The sequence below is a fragment of the Neodiprion pinetum genome, chromosome 2 (assembly GCF_021155775.2).
Source record: "Neodiprion pinetum isolate iyNeoPine1 chromosome 2, iyNeoPine1.2, whole genome shotgun sequence".
In the NCBI taxonomy this organism is placed as follows: domain Eukaryota; kingdom Metazoa; phylum Arthropoda; class Insecta; order Hymenoptera; family Diprionidae; genus Neodiprion; species Neodiprion pinetum.
Window position 1 is genome coordinate 14,773,419 of NC_060233.1, and position 13,115 is coordinate 14,786,533.

The following is a 13,115-nucleotide window of genomic DNA, read 5'->3' on the forward strand; positions in this document are numbered from 1 at the left end:
TACATACAAACCATTAAATATCAGTTATTCACTCTTATGTACATAAAATCTCATCACTTGAGTACATGGTAGCCCAACATGTCAAATCTTTCTCCCTTTCAGTGAGTTCAATGCTTAGGAGATTCGGGATTAAACACGCCGGGCATACTTGTAAAAATGAACATCAATCCATTACAATGCTCATCTTAGGAATCTTCATCAACCCATAAAGATGATTTCACGATTTAATTGGATAGAGATTAGCCTAACGGAAAAATACAATTACCAAATTGTTGCTTAAGATAAAGTGCACGTTGTATGAATTGTCTCAATGGAAATGAGTGAGTTTATCTTAAGTAGATATATCTTATACGACATTTAATCTGTAGATGAAAGTACTAACTGTATAGAACACAATAATTAGATTAATGCTATATATCGCTGGATCCGGGAAGAATTTGTATGACCTTAAGTGCTCAGTAAACAATTATGATAGTTTTATCTACACATTCACCTTCCTGTAAAGGTTCATGCTAATGATCCCGAAGTAAATCTATATTTTATATGGATCACTTAATGCTAATCCATTCACTGAGGTTTTGAGTACTGATTTGGTGATATTTGTATGAAAAGCTTACAACAGAAGTAAAGCATGCAGATTATGCCTAATACATATTAATTGGCATACCCTGTTTAGTTAGTAATTCATTTATCGGTGATATGCAGCTACTTTAGTTTAGGCATTTTCTAGTAATATGTGAGTACATACCTAGTATGATTTGATAATATTCATGGTTATTTGAAACATACGGGGCCTACCGAAAAACCAAAGGCTTGATGAGGTAAACCGTAATCAATTGGATAAAAATCAATTAGCGGAAGTTGTTTTAGTTTTTTAGTTGCTACTACAAACACTGTTTCACTTTTACTCTTGCGAGTTTTACATCCGTCAACTATTACGCTAGGTCGTGTTCCACCGTAGGAGAACTTATCCTCATTTTCACCAAGAAGTTTCAGAGCTAAGTCGTGATTATATCCAGGTACGCTGTACCATCCAGCGCTGTTTATGCATGTGTAGGTGAAATTCTGATATGCTTCTTGGCTCAGTAGTCGTAGAAAATTCATCTGGACGACACCAATGCTCTCGTATGTTATCTGTGAAAGGTGATAAAAAGTGATGAGTATTTGACATAATTTGTTGATTCAATGCTGGTTTACTTCCTTTGAATCTAGCAGCGAACAATTTTTGAGACTGCGTCACTACTCGTTATGTTCTCGGAGTGTCGAGACGCGTACCGTATTATTTGTAATACAGTGATATTAGTACGAATATCTTACTCTGAAACCTCCGCGAAGATTCGAGTACCAGTCGCCGTGTTCGTTTTCCTTTCTCCACGGAATGTTCGGCATTTGACTGCTGTGCATGTCGGGAAACACACAAGTTTCGCCTGAAGCTGATATATTGCAATAAACGTATACCGCATCATCCGGCATTCCAATATTTGGATCAATCCAGTACCAACCTGAGTATCAAGAGTGCTTTTGAATGACAATGGCTATCTTAGCTTCGTTGACTTTCCAAACTTATTTACATCTTGTCACAAAATTTTATCTATCGACAGCAATGTCGCAACCGATGAATGCCAATTATTTTATCTAATGCAAACTGTACCATCTGAAAATTGAGGATGTCCATAAAACAGATCCTTGCATGTCCTCACTGGATTTTCCCTGGTACCCATTGGTTTACGTATGCGATCTAATTCTTGCCGCATAGTGTATATCGAACTGTACATATCGATGAATTTTGGCCCCAATTCTTCCTCGCTGTGATTCTTTATGTTATCCTGGACGTCATCCTTGTCATTCCTACATCGAAAAACACACATTGAGAAAAAAGCTGGATTGCCAAAAGTTGTCAGAAAAAATGATTGATACTAACTTTGGTTCGACGTCTCGTTGCTGTCTACCCGAAAATTCATCCCTCTGTAAAAACAGCTCCGGTGGAATCATTAGTTGTTCTGCTGGGGGTCCGGGTGGTCCTGGGGGACCTGGCGGACCTGCATCTCCTTTCGTGCCTTCCCCACCCATCATGCCTTTTAATCCAGCTGGACCTTCCAAGCCAGGCAAACCTTGGGGACCATCGTTGCCTTTTGGTCCCATCAAACCTTGTGGACCTACAGCGCCCTTCGCACCCTCCGGTCCAACTGGCCCTTTCGGACCTCTTTCTCCCTTTTCGCCTTGGTCTCCCTTAATTCCAATGTGCCCGAGTTCACCACGGTGGCCTTTCGGCCCTCGGCGTCCACGGTCGCCTTTTGGTCCCCTGGGGCCGGACGCTCCTATTTTACCAGGCTGACCAACTGCTCCCGACAAACCTGGCGGCCCATTTTCCCCGGCTGCACCTGGTAGTCCTCTAGGTCCAGATGACCCTTGTGGCCCTGGCTCACCTTGTGGTCCAATCCGTCCTTGTAAACCAGGGGCTCCTGGTGGTCCGAGATCTCCTTTTTCACCTGGCAATCCTGTGTTGCCTTGCATTCCCGCTGGCCCTTCGGGACCCTTCAGACGACGCAAATGACCATGACAAGTCATTTCCAATCAATTGGCAAAAATTAAACCTTACCGGTTTTCCTGGCGGTCCTGGCTCTCCCTCTTTTCCGGGTGATCCCATTTCACCTGTTGCTCCAGCTTCTCCAGGCCGACCTTCGTCTCCGTCTTTACCAGGCTCTCCTTTTGGCCCCATTATGCCAGGCTCGCCTTGTGGTCCTGGAAATCCTGGTGCACCCGCGTGCCCTTTCGGACCCTCAGGCCCGTTGATTCCAGGTCCTCCTGGTGATCCAACTGGGCCAGCCTTACCTTCTTCACCCTTCGGGCCTACTGCGCCTCGCTCACCCTATGAAATGTTTTTTGATATTTTATAAGCTTATAACTTTTGCTCCACCGTTTGAATGCAAGTTTTTCCGCTGTTGATTGAAACTTTTAGTTGTACATAGTCGCAACATGAGTCAGTAATATTCGTATAATATATTACCGGTTTTCCCTCAATACCAGGGGGGCCTGGAGGTCCAGGAGTCCCTGCATCTCCCTTGTCGCCTTGTCGACCCTCAAAACCAGGAGGTCCTTGAACACCCTCTATTCCCTTTGGCCCCCTTGACCCTTGTTCTCCAGGAGTTCCAGCTGGACCTACTGGACCTGTGGGCCCATCGTCTCCTATATCTCCTTTTATACCTGTAGGTCCAGGTAAACCCTGCAACCCGATTGGCCCTGCTGGACCAGGAACGCCCATAGGACCTTCTTCTCCTTTACTTCCTTGCCTTCCGATTTCTCCTGGAGGTCCTTTTTCGCCGGATGGTCCCGTCGGTCCAGGCTCGCCTCTCATTCCTTGTATACCAGGCGGACCTGCTGGGCCCTAGTTCAAGGAACTATAATTAGTCGCTTAGTTGCATTCAATCTACAAACTACATGTAAAATTAGAACTCAACGTTTCAACGGGGAGTTAGGTTACATACATATTATCTTTTTTTGGTTGTTGTTAGCCCACCGTGGACGGGCGTTTTTTTAATTAATTATATTCTAGTTACAAATTAAAAATGTAAAATAAAGAAAATTAATAATTACAATTTTATTTTGCAATTAGAAGAATAAAAATTACTAATTAAAATTACAATTTGTAATTAGAAAAATTTCAATTACAAGTTACGAATGTAATTAGTATCGACTTTTCTTCTAATTACAAATTATAAATGTAATTCGCTTCAATTCGATTCTAACCGAATATCAATGATTTAGAGTACTTACGGGTCATTCCATGTAAAAATGGATTCAAGTACTCGAAATTTATTGAGCTTAGAGCTTTTTGGAAAAGCTGTGTTTGCGTAATTTAGTATCAGGCTTTAATTTTCTGCGAATTACATTACAGGATGATTGGCATTGTGAAATTTTGTGAAGACCAACAAAGAGTTTATGCGAAAGTGTGAAACAAACTGTAAGTTGAAACTTGCAAATTGGCCTCTACAAAAAAATCACAATTAATTTCATCATGCATCTATCCATGACTTTGTAATTAAAATCCTTTTGATCTATAGATATACGATACATACCTATACTTTGAGCATTTGCAATAAAAGTCCATTTAATTATTATGTAAGTAGTTGCAATTCAAATCCATTCAATTACTTTGAGCGTTTGGTATTACGTTTGTGTAATTTAATTACATTTCTACCATATTTTTAAAACAATATTTAGTACAATTAATTTTATTTCAGCATGAAAGTCATTGCGATGATCCAAAAATATATCGGAATTCTTCATACTCATCCACATATGACCCAATGAATACTTGAAATTATACATATTTCCTTGGAATGAGAATACTTCGAGTTACCTGAATACTTTAAGTGATCTATATTTGTTGACTCATAATCAACCACACAGTCACTCATATATCACCCTATGACACCTATGTCCCTGACCCTATGATCCTGATTGTAATTATTTCAAAAAATGATATCAACAATTACATTCGGAAAATGTAATTACACCAAAATTCGATGCGTATTACTTATTTTTGCGTTGTAATAAAAAAAAACGGTTCCAAGTACATCCGTAGTTTGTGAAGAAGAAAAATCGATTCTAATTACATTTTCATGTTTTAATTAAAAAAAAAAAAAAACTCTTGGGATTTGTAACTAGGAGAAAAAGCGATACTAATTACATTTGTAATTTATAATTAGAAGCAAAATCGATACTAATTACATTCGTAATTTGTCACAGACATTTTTTTAATTATAAATTTAAAATGTAATTAGTATGTTATTTTCTCTTGATTACAAATTACCAGTGTAATTAGTAATTTCGATGTAATTAATTGCACAAAGTAATCAGTCGTGCATAACACTGGTCCTGAGTCCTGTTGGCTACTATAATACATTTAAATCTTTAGCAATCTAAAAAAAATATGTCGCCCAAATTTCTGCGGGGCCATTCGAAGAGCATTCCTAGTTGAAATTAATATATAATTGATTGTAGAAAATTTAGAGATACTGATTCGGTAGTTGCTCAAACTAGACTATTACGATTTCCTACACTTATATAAACGATTTAGTACATTTTATGGACTCACACTTTCTCCTTGAGAACCTTTGAACCCTTTTTCACCAGGAGGCCCAATATCTCCTTTATCTCCGTCCTCACCAGGAACTCCAACCGGTCCTGGAGGGCCAGGCAGACCTCGCAAACCCGGTAAACCATCTCGACCGGTTGGCCCTGGTAAACCAGGTTCGCCCTAAACAATTAAATCGTCATAACCAAATCTGTTCCTTTTCAACTGATGATTACTAGTCTCTAAACTTACCATTTCACCCTTGAGGCCAACTGCTCCAGGCGGACCTTTCGGACCTTGCCGCCCTTCTGAGCCAGGTGGGCCATCTTTGCCAGGCTCACCTTGTGCACCTTTATCACCAGTTGTACCAGGTGGTCCGAGAGGTCCCATTTCACCTTTCAAGCCTGCTATACCCTGTTAACAATTTCATACCAAGATTCATTACAAAAAATGTAAGGTTCTAATTCATTTAGCGATCATATTTACTTCCGAACTACGGTATTCCGAGAATATTCTACGAGTCGTAAAACGTGAATTTATCCACATTTATTGAAATATACTCACCGGTAAGCCATTCATTCCCCTTTCTCCGGGAAAACCAGGTAGTCCACTTTGACCTGGAGATCCTTCTTTCCCTGTAGGTCCCATCGGTCCAGGCGGGCCTTCTTTGCCTTGTTCGCCGGGCATTCCGGGCTCTCCTGGCAAGCCTGAACTTCCAGGAGTTCCAGGCTCTCCAGGTGGTCCAGGTTCTCCAGAAGGGCCAGGTGGCCCAACTACACCGGGGACACCAGGCGGTCCCGGTGGCCCAGATTTTCCAGCAGACCCACGTTCTCCAGGTGCCCCAGGAATCCCAACCTTGCCATTAAGGCCTTGTTGACCCGGAAGTCCAATGAATCCACGGGGTCCTTCCATACCTGGAGGACCAGCTTCTCCCTGGAGTCCCGGTGGTCCTGGTTGACCGGTATCCCCTTTGGGACCAGGTAATCCCTCAGATCCCCGCCGACCGCGAGCACCACGGAATCCCTTGTTGGTTACATCACAAATAGGTCGTATCACAATATATGAGGAATTGAAGTCAATAAAATTCTGTATCGAATACATTTATATATATTTCTCATCAAATTCCGAAATTTAAGTCCGAACTTAAGTGCGACTTCGATATAACATTTTTATTTATATGCAAGTTACTAAGATTGTCAAAAACAAATACCGAGATATCAGCACAGAAAAAAATTTGGTCAATTTATTACTCCAAACCTTCACTAAATTAAACCGTTAGTCCGAGAACAATAATAAAAAAATTCAATATTCTTAATGATTAAATATTCGAAATTGAGTGTTTGTTGTTGAGTGTGTGAATTGAGGATAGAATTCGAAATTGTATGTCAAAGTTTTTATTGCACCACGACAAATACATAAAACGGATGATCAATTTTAAAAAATGTATCACAAAATAAAATCATTCCCTCACCGTTTTACGTATATTCGATTTATCATTGAATGTGATTTGAACCCAAATTTCAGTTTTTGAAACATGGGGACACTCCTAATATGTGTGTAGCGGTTTTTTTTTAGCACTGAAATGAGTTTCTGGAAAAAAGCATTAGGTTGAAGTTATTTAAAAGTTACATTCTTCTGTCATTGTACATACGCGACATGGTTTAATTTTTTTTTTTTATTGCGTTTTGGGGAGTAAAATTCAAAATAATGGAGTAAAATGTAAAATATATAAATTTTTATAAACACACTTTATTGAATAAAACTTGGTATTCCTGCGATAAAAAATGTTTTTATCAGTACAAAATATTTTGATAAAACTCTAACTGGAATTTCGGAATTTGATGAGGAATACCGTAAATAGTATCAACTTACTCTTGGGCCCATTTCGCCACGCTCGCCTGACATTCCGGTGTTACCCTGTGTCAAAAGGAATTTATACCATTGAAATCAGATCTTCGTAACGAAAGGCAACTAGCAGTGTTGGAGATGATTTTTGATTTACTCGAAACACATTTTAGACTCTTAACCAACTCACCCTTTCACCCTTATCTCCAGCTGGTCCAGACCTACCCGCCTGCCCTTTGTCTCCCTTCTCTCCAGCATTACCAGGATAACCAGCGAATCCGGGTATTCCAATTTTTCCCTTTTCCCCAGGAAGTCCAGGTTGTCCTGTTTCGCCTCGTGGTCCTTCAAACCCTTTAGGACCTTCCAGACCCTCGAGGCCAGGTATACCTTGAGGTCCAGACTGCCCTGGTTCACCTTTCGTACCCAAGTCTCCCTTTTCGCCTTCCATACCGCGTTCTCCCTTGTCACCTCGATCCCCGACTGTGCCTCTCTTGCCTTCGTCACCTTTTACTCCGCGGTTGCCTGGGAATCCGATTGGTCCTTGCGGACCTTGAGGACCTTGCTCACCCTTTGAACCTGGCATCCCTGGATTTCCAGGATGGCCAGGGGGACCATCTGCTCCTGGTAGTCCCGGCATTCCGGATTTTCCATGAGGACCCTACACAAAAAAAGAACCTCGTTATTTTTAATCGTGAGGCATGGTTTTTAGTACACTTACCACTAGACCAGTGGGCCCCATTACTCCTTGTGGACCAGGAGCTCCTACTGGCCCCATCGGTCCAGACTGACCTGGTGGTCCAGGTTGACCAGCAGGGCCAGTATTACCTTTGGTCCCAGGTGCTCCTTCACTACCAGGAATCCCAGGGTTCCCTGGGAGTCCGGGAAACCCACGCGGACCGATAAATCCTCTGGGACCCTTGATTTCAAGCACGAAAACAAATTTTTCTTGAATCTGAGAAACCGGACTTACGATTCTGGATTGACTTCTGATTTTTGGCTTCTGTCCGGTTTAAGCGAAGCCTTACACTAATCTTTGTAAAGTAGATCTGCGTTTGTATTTTTTCTGAAAGTTTTTTTTTTGTCGGAGTGTTAATATTCGTGAAATTAGTCCTAAATGTAACATAACACGGCATTCATATGACACCACGTCACATTCAGCAGATCTAGCTCAAGATTCTGTTTAAATGGAAAATAGGTGAAAACTACAGGTTGAATGAAGTAGAACTACCTATATCTGAAGTTTTGATTTAAACTGTTGAACAATGTTTTTCTTAGTCTTAGTAATAGTCTTATTAAGATTTTATGTCAACGACCCTAGGAGTAAGCGTAGTTTTCCTAAATAGGCTGTAGTTACTTATTTTATCGATATTTTCACACATAACTTGAAAAACAAAATTTTGTTGAAAAATTCGATTTGCTTTTATATCTAAAGTTTATAAAAAAATACTGCACAGTTCAACGATAAAAAGTTTTTTTTTTGTTGCCTTGATTTTTTCCGTGAGCTTTGGTGTTAGAGAACGTAGAATTTAGGAATAAAATCAGGATTATACTATACTCCCCCCCCCCCCCCCCCCCCCCCCCCCCCTCCTCAGACTTGCAATACTACGATAACATAAAAACTAGTGCCAATAAAGTGAATAATGCCATATAAGGTGACCTTTCAGACCCATGTTACACACTAAGTTTGTACATTTCTTAAACAATATTATTATAATTAGGATCTTTTACGTTGCCTAAGAATTTAGAAACAACAGTTTTGAAGGAATTCCAGGCATTTTTTTCTGAGATTTTCATCACACTGTCAAAGGTTGCATCTTCATACCAACAAAGCAAACATGAATTTACTAGATTACTCCTTTGAAACTGATGAAAGTATTTATTTTAATACAGCTATTCTGAGAAATTCTCCATGAATAAAAAAAATCATTATGTGAAGCGTAAAAACGGAGTTGATACGAACCAGCAGACCAAAATTGGTATGTATCATGTACAAGCATTCAGAAAAATTTTTCATCACAGTAATCTATAACTCACTAATTCTCCAGGTAAACCTGGCAGGCCTGGTACACCATCCTCCCCCTGCATTCCTTCGTGCCCTGGAAGTCCTTGATCTCCCTTGCCGCCCTGAAAGCCTCTCTCACCTTTATCTCCAGGGAGACCAGGTAGACCTGGCAAACCTTGTTCTCCCCTCATTCCCGGGGGACCAGTAAGACCTCTATCGCCGTCTCTTCCAGGACGCCCGCGTCGTCCTTCCCTCCCGGGGGATCCAGGCAAGCCTCTTTCGCCCCGCAGTCCCGATTCCCCAATATATCCTGGTTCACCTTTTTGCCCTTGAGAACCAGGTGGTCCCTCGGGCCCCGGAATACCAGTCAGTCCCATCGGGCCTTCAGTGCCACGCATGGACATCATATGCTGAGACAACATCTGCCGGAAGGCTTCAGGCTGTGAATCTGGCCCCTTGTCATTTCCTTGTTGGTTCATTGGTATCATGAAAACGTGTCCTGGAGGTCCTGGTGCACCTTGCATCCCAAAGAGACCGTCTCTTCCAGGTTCACCCTTCTTCCCCGGTAATCCAGGTGCTCCAACTGGTCCTGGGTAACCGCGGGGACCCGGCGGCCCAGGGATGGTGTAGTAACCGTAGACATCGAATTTTTCGGTCGGTGAATAATGCGGTGTTCTACCAGAATTGGTACTCTCGCTAGTATCGTATTCTTCTGTTGTCGATTCCTCAATTTCGGTCTACTTGGATTGAAAGAAGGAGTGTTATACCTTTTGGAGACAGAGTGGAGAATGTATTTGTAACCTTGATGTAACTCACGAACGTATCATTCGGCGGTGATATTGTAGTTGGAGGTTCGCCTAGGGTTGTGTTAGGCCCTATGGGGGCGTAAATGTAGTCCTCGTCTTCGTCTTTCTCCCCCTCGTATTCCTGATCAATTGATCCATCATAAGATGCAGATGAATTTTGTCGGACGAAACTTCCCGCTGATCCTCTCCTTTCCATCATACTTTCTTGGTCTCTATCGACTCCGTATATCTCAAAGCTGCTACCGTCAGTGTTGCTAGATTGGCTAAACTGCTGATTGGAAGTCGGAAACGCTTCGACAGATGAACTTTCGTGAAATCTAGACTGATAGTCTGAAGAACTAGCGAAGCCAGCAATACGACCGGGAATATGAGTGTCGTGCGAAATTGTTCGAGCTGGTGGTCGGCGATGTTGGTAGCCGCAATTTAGAGCAAAAACTGTACAGATTTCATAGGCTGCATCTGGGTTTGGAGCAAGCTTCAAAAGCTCGATCTCTCCCTGAAAAATTACTATGCGCTCATCGTTTGTGAAAAGCTTTGCCCTAGTCAGGGTAAAAAGCTTGTACTTACCGTATACACATTCGTGTTTGTCAATTGTCGGCCAACAATAATTATTCCAGATGTACTAATGGGTATGGAAAGATTTCTACGTAACTCTTTTGTTAACTGAAGGCTACAATCAACAATTAAAGTGACTGCGTCCCCTTTGATACTTAATCCAAGACGATGCCATTCTCCATTCGAAACATTTACATCAAATGAAACACTCTCGACATTGAGATTACCGTAACGAAGAGTTACATCGTCTCCTAGAGACAACATGAGTTGCTCGTCGCCGAAGTCACTGTAAATCGTGAGTATCGCGGCATCGCGGCTTCCTATCGATTTAAAGAGAAATCGGTTAAAAAGTATTACGAAATTTACAAGTTATGCGTACCCTTTCAAATTCACCTGGTTTTTGCTTGGTGACTACAAGAATTGAAAAATCTTGAGGAAATTCATTTGGAAATAGTGTCGCAGTGTCAACTGTTAGAAGTTCCGCTGCTGAGATGTCGTATGCCCCCTTGCTCGAATCACATCGTCCCATGGATACATTAACTCCTGCAGGTTCCTGCAGGATCCCGGTGACATCCATCAAGTCTAGAGTTCCAATCCCTTTCAAATGTCACAAAGCAATCTGTTCGATGTCACTTTGTACATACAAAGCGTGAAAAGTGCGACTGCAGCCTCACTTATCTCACTTCAAGTATCATGAAATATGTGCTTTTTTATACACAGTTATATCAAAGAAGGAACGTCGTATAAACTAGTAACGATCAATAGTAAACCGTATCTCCTTACTACTTACAGCTTTTCGAGCACGTCAAATTTCAGGATCTTTCAAAATTCGTATAATTAACCGTTTAAAATGATTCTTAGAGGAAGGGTGGAAGTTCGTAAGAATTCAAGCATGAAAAAGTGGTTACCAGAATAGGGGAAGAACGGACTCACCTATGTCCTGAAGAGTGATACCGGTTACCACCGGTTTCGAGATGAGACACATGATGGAGAGAAAGATGGCTATCCGGACGCAGAACAGCGACGTCCATGGCTGCGACAGGTAGTCGACTCGCATGCTCCTAACTAATTCAGCAATATTGAAATCATTGTCCTACACCGCCAAAAAGGACTTCCTTGTCGACGAGTGTCGGGTTAGCGCGAAGAACTGGCGTTGCGTTACGTTGCAAATGCTCGAATTCGAACTTCAATTCGGCTCGACTTCGAATCTGCAATCCGAGCACGTCCGCGACGCTTATTTCCGTGTCACAAACCCTCTACTGAAACTAGGACCTAGATTTCGTTCAATGCTCGATGACTACTCCGACGGCGTCTTCCCCCACCCGCCATCATATTGAGACCCTCGACGTCTTCGCCATTAACGTGACGATGGCTAGGCAATGAGTTCTGGGTGATTCTAGACGCATTCCACACGTGGCTTTAATTACAATTCAGCATCTACTGCTCCTGATTCAGATAACAGATGGATTTCTCACCATATATAGGGTGAGATTACTTCATTCCTTACATATACAATCTATCGACAACCACAGATCAATTGCATGTCTCTTAGTCACCAAACTGCTACTATATGTCGTCATATAGTTTATTATATTTTGCGGAATTTGTATTCTTTTATCTTATAGATTTTCGTACCTGAAAGTATACTATCAACGATTTTATTATTATTTTCCGTAGGTCTTCTCTGCAAATCTTTTGCATACTTAAATTTTCATGCGAATCATGATTTTGTACCAAACGTTATTCGTCTACGTTTATCCTTCCTGGTTCACAGTCTGAATCCACTCGTTCTTAATCCCAGTTTAAATTTGCGGAAGCCTTCTCTTGATTTTCTGAACAAACAGTAGTTCAAATTAAGGCCAGGATTGAAGTAACGTTCCTGGAGTCAGTTCTTATGCCTTGCAGTATTTCAGTTTAGGGTTGACTTTGAAATCTTCGATCAAATCTTGGTAGATTTACCAGTTTGCTCTTTTTAAAATAAATCTTCAACTTGTAAAGTAACCAAAGTTTCGCCCATCGACTCAAGGTATCTCTCACTGTCAGATATAACTTGTTCGCCAGAATTGGCAGCCTGAATCTGGCACGCAATGATTACACATAGTCACATTTAAATTGATTGTTTGATGAAAACCCATTCCAGCTGTTACAGAACAACGACTCTGCTTTATCAAAATAAATCAACTTATGACTTAGATTGCTTTCACTAGCTTCGCGTTGCGAAGCTAGAATTGTGAATCTCTAGCTTACATCTAGTCATTTCGGACAGTTATACCCAGTGAAGCAAGGTGATTTTGTTACGAAATATGGAAGAACTTATCGATTGAATTGAAGAGTCTATATTATCACGTGGACCTGTCTTATACAATTAGTAATAAGTTTTCGTACAAAACTCAAGAATGTTTGATCTCGTCATATACAAGTCGAGACCACATCAAGTTATGAGATACATAGCTGTAGAGTACAGAATGATAAACTTTGTATCAATGTATAGCAAATAAGCTAATTGATAAACGCACGCGATTGATCCTCCGCTAATTGATTCGATTAAAAACTGACTTACAATCCATACGTTAACGACCTCCGGACGGGTAATTTAACGCTTTCGCAGATTTCTTTCTATAGGCGACTTTTTCTGATATTCACTGATCTCTGAAAAGTTGCTCCAGACATCCACGTGGCAGAGGAATTTTTTCATCTACCGAGCCTTTTTTCGTTGAATCCGTTGAGATGAGTGTTGTTTCATTAGAACTTGGAACACCCCGTGAATGAAGCTAACGATGTCAGTGACCGAAGCGAGCCCGTTAGTTGGCGTGAACTTTAACCCTTTGTA

General features: G+C 41.3%; 1 protein-coding gene across 2 annotated transcripts; it reads right to left on the reverse strand.

Moving 5' to 3' along the window:
• Nucleotides 1–91: 91 nt before the first annotated feature.
• On the reverse strand, nucleotides 92–11,524 carry LOC124211499 (collagen alpha-1(XI) chain). 2 transcript variants are annotated; one of them, XM_046610606.2, is made up of 17 exons: nucleotides 11,219–11,524; nucleotides 10,679–10,867; nucleotides 10,298–10,605; nucleotides 9,741–10,226; nucleotides 8,957–9,661; nucleotides 7,641–7,838; nucleotides 7,113–7,580; nucleotides 6,950–6,994; nucleotides 5,642–6,100; nucleotides 5,330–5,491; nucleotides 5,099–5,260; nucleotides 3,008–3,385; nucleotides 2,600–2,869; nucleotides 1,922–2,535; nucleotides 1,652–1,848; nucleotides 1,318–1,502; nucleotides 92–1,134 (listed from the first exon to the last, which is right to left on the reverse strand). In XM_046610606.2, exons 1-17 carry the CDS (start codon nucleotides 11,340–11,342, stop codon nucleotides 775–777), a joined length of 5,310 nt encoding a protein of 1,769 aa, XP_046466562.1. In that variant the 5' UTR covers nucleotides 11,343–11,524; the 3' UTR covers nucleotides 92–774. The 2 variants fall into 2 exon arrangements, with proteins under 2 accessions (XP_046466562.1, XP_046466561.1); XM_046610605.2 differs by having other exon boundaries at nucleotides 10,679–10,882.
• Nucleotides 11,525–13,115: the final 1,591 nt, after the last annotated feature.

Coding starts and splice junctions, on each gene's coding strand:
- LOC124211499 (XM_046610605.2), bottom strand. CDS start 11,342: ATGCGAGTCGACTACCTGTCGCAGCCATGGACGTCGCTGTTCTGCGTC. Junction 6,995..7,112: donor CTGGAGATAAGGGTGAAAGG/GTGAGTTGGTTA, acceptor CTTTTGACACAG/GGTAACACCGGAATGTCAGG. Junction 1,503..1,651: donor ACATCCTCAATTTTCAGATG/GTACAGTTTGCA, acceptor CTTGATACTCAG/GTTGGTACTGGATTGATCCA.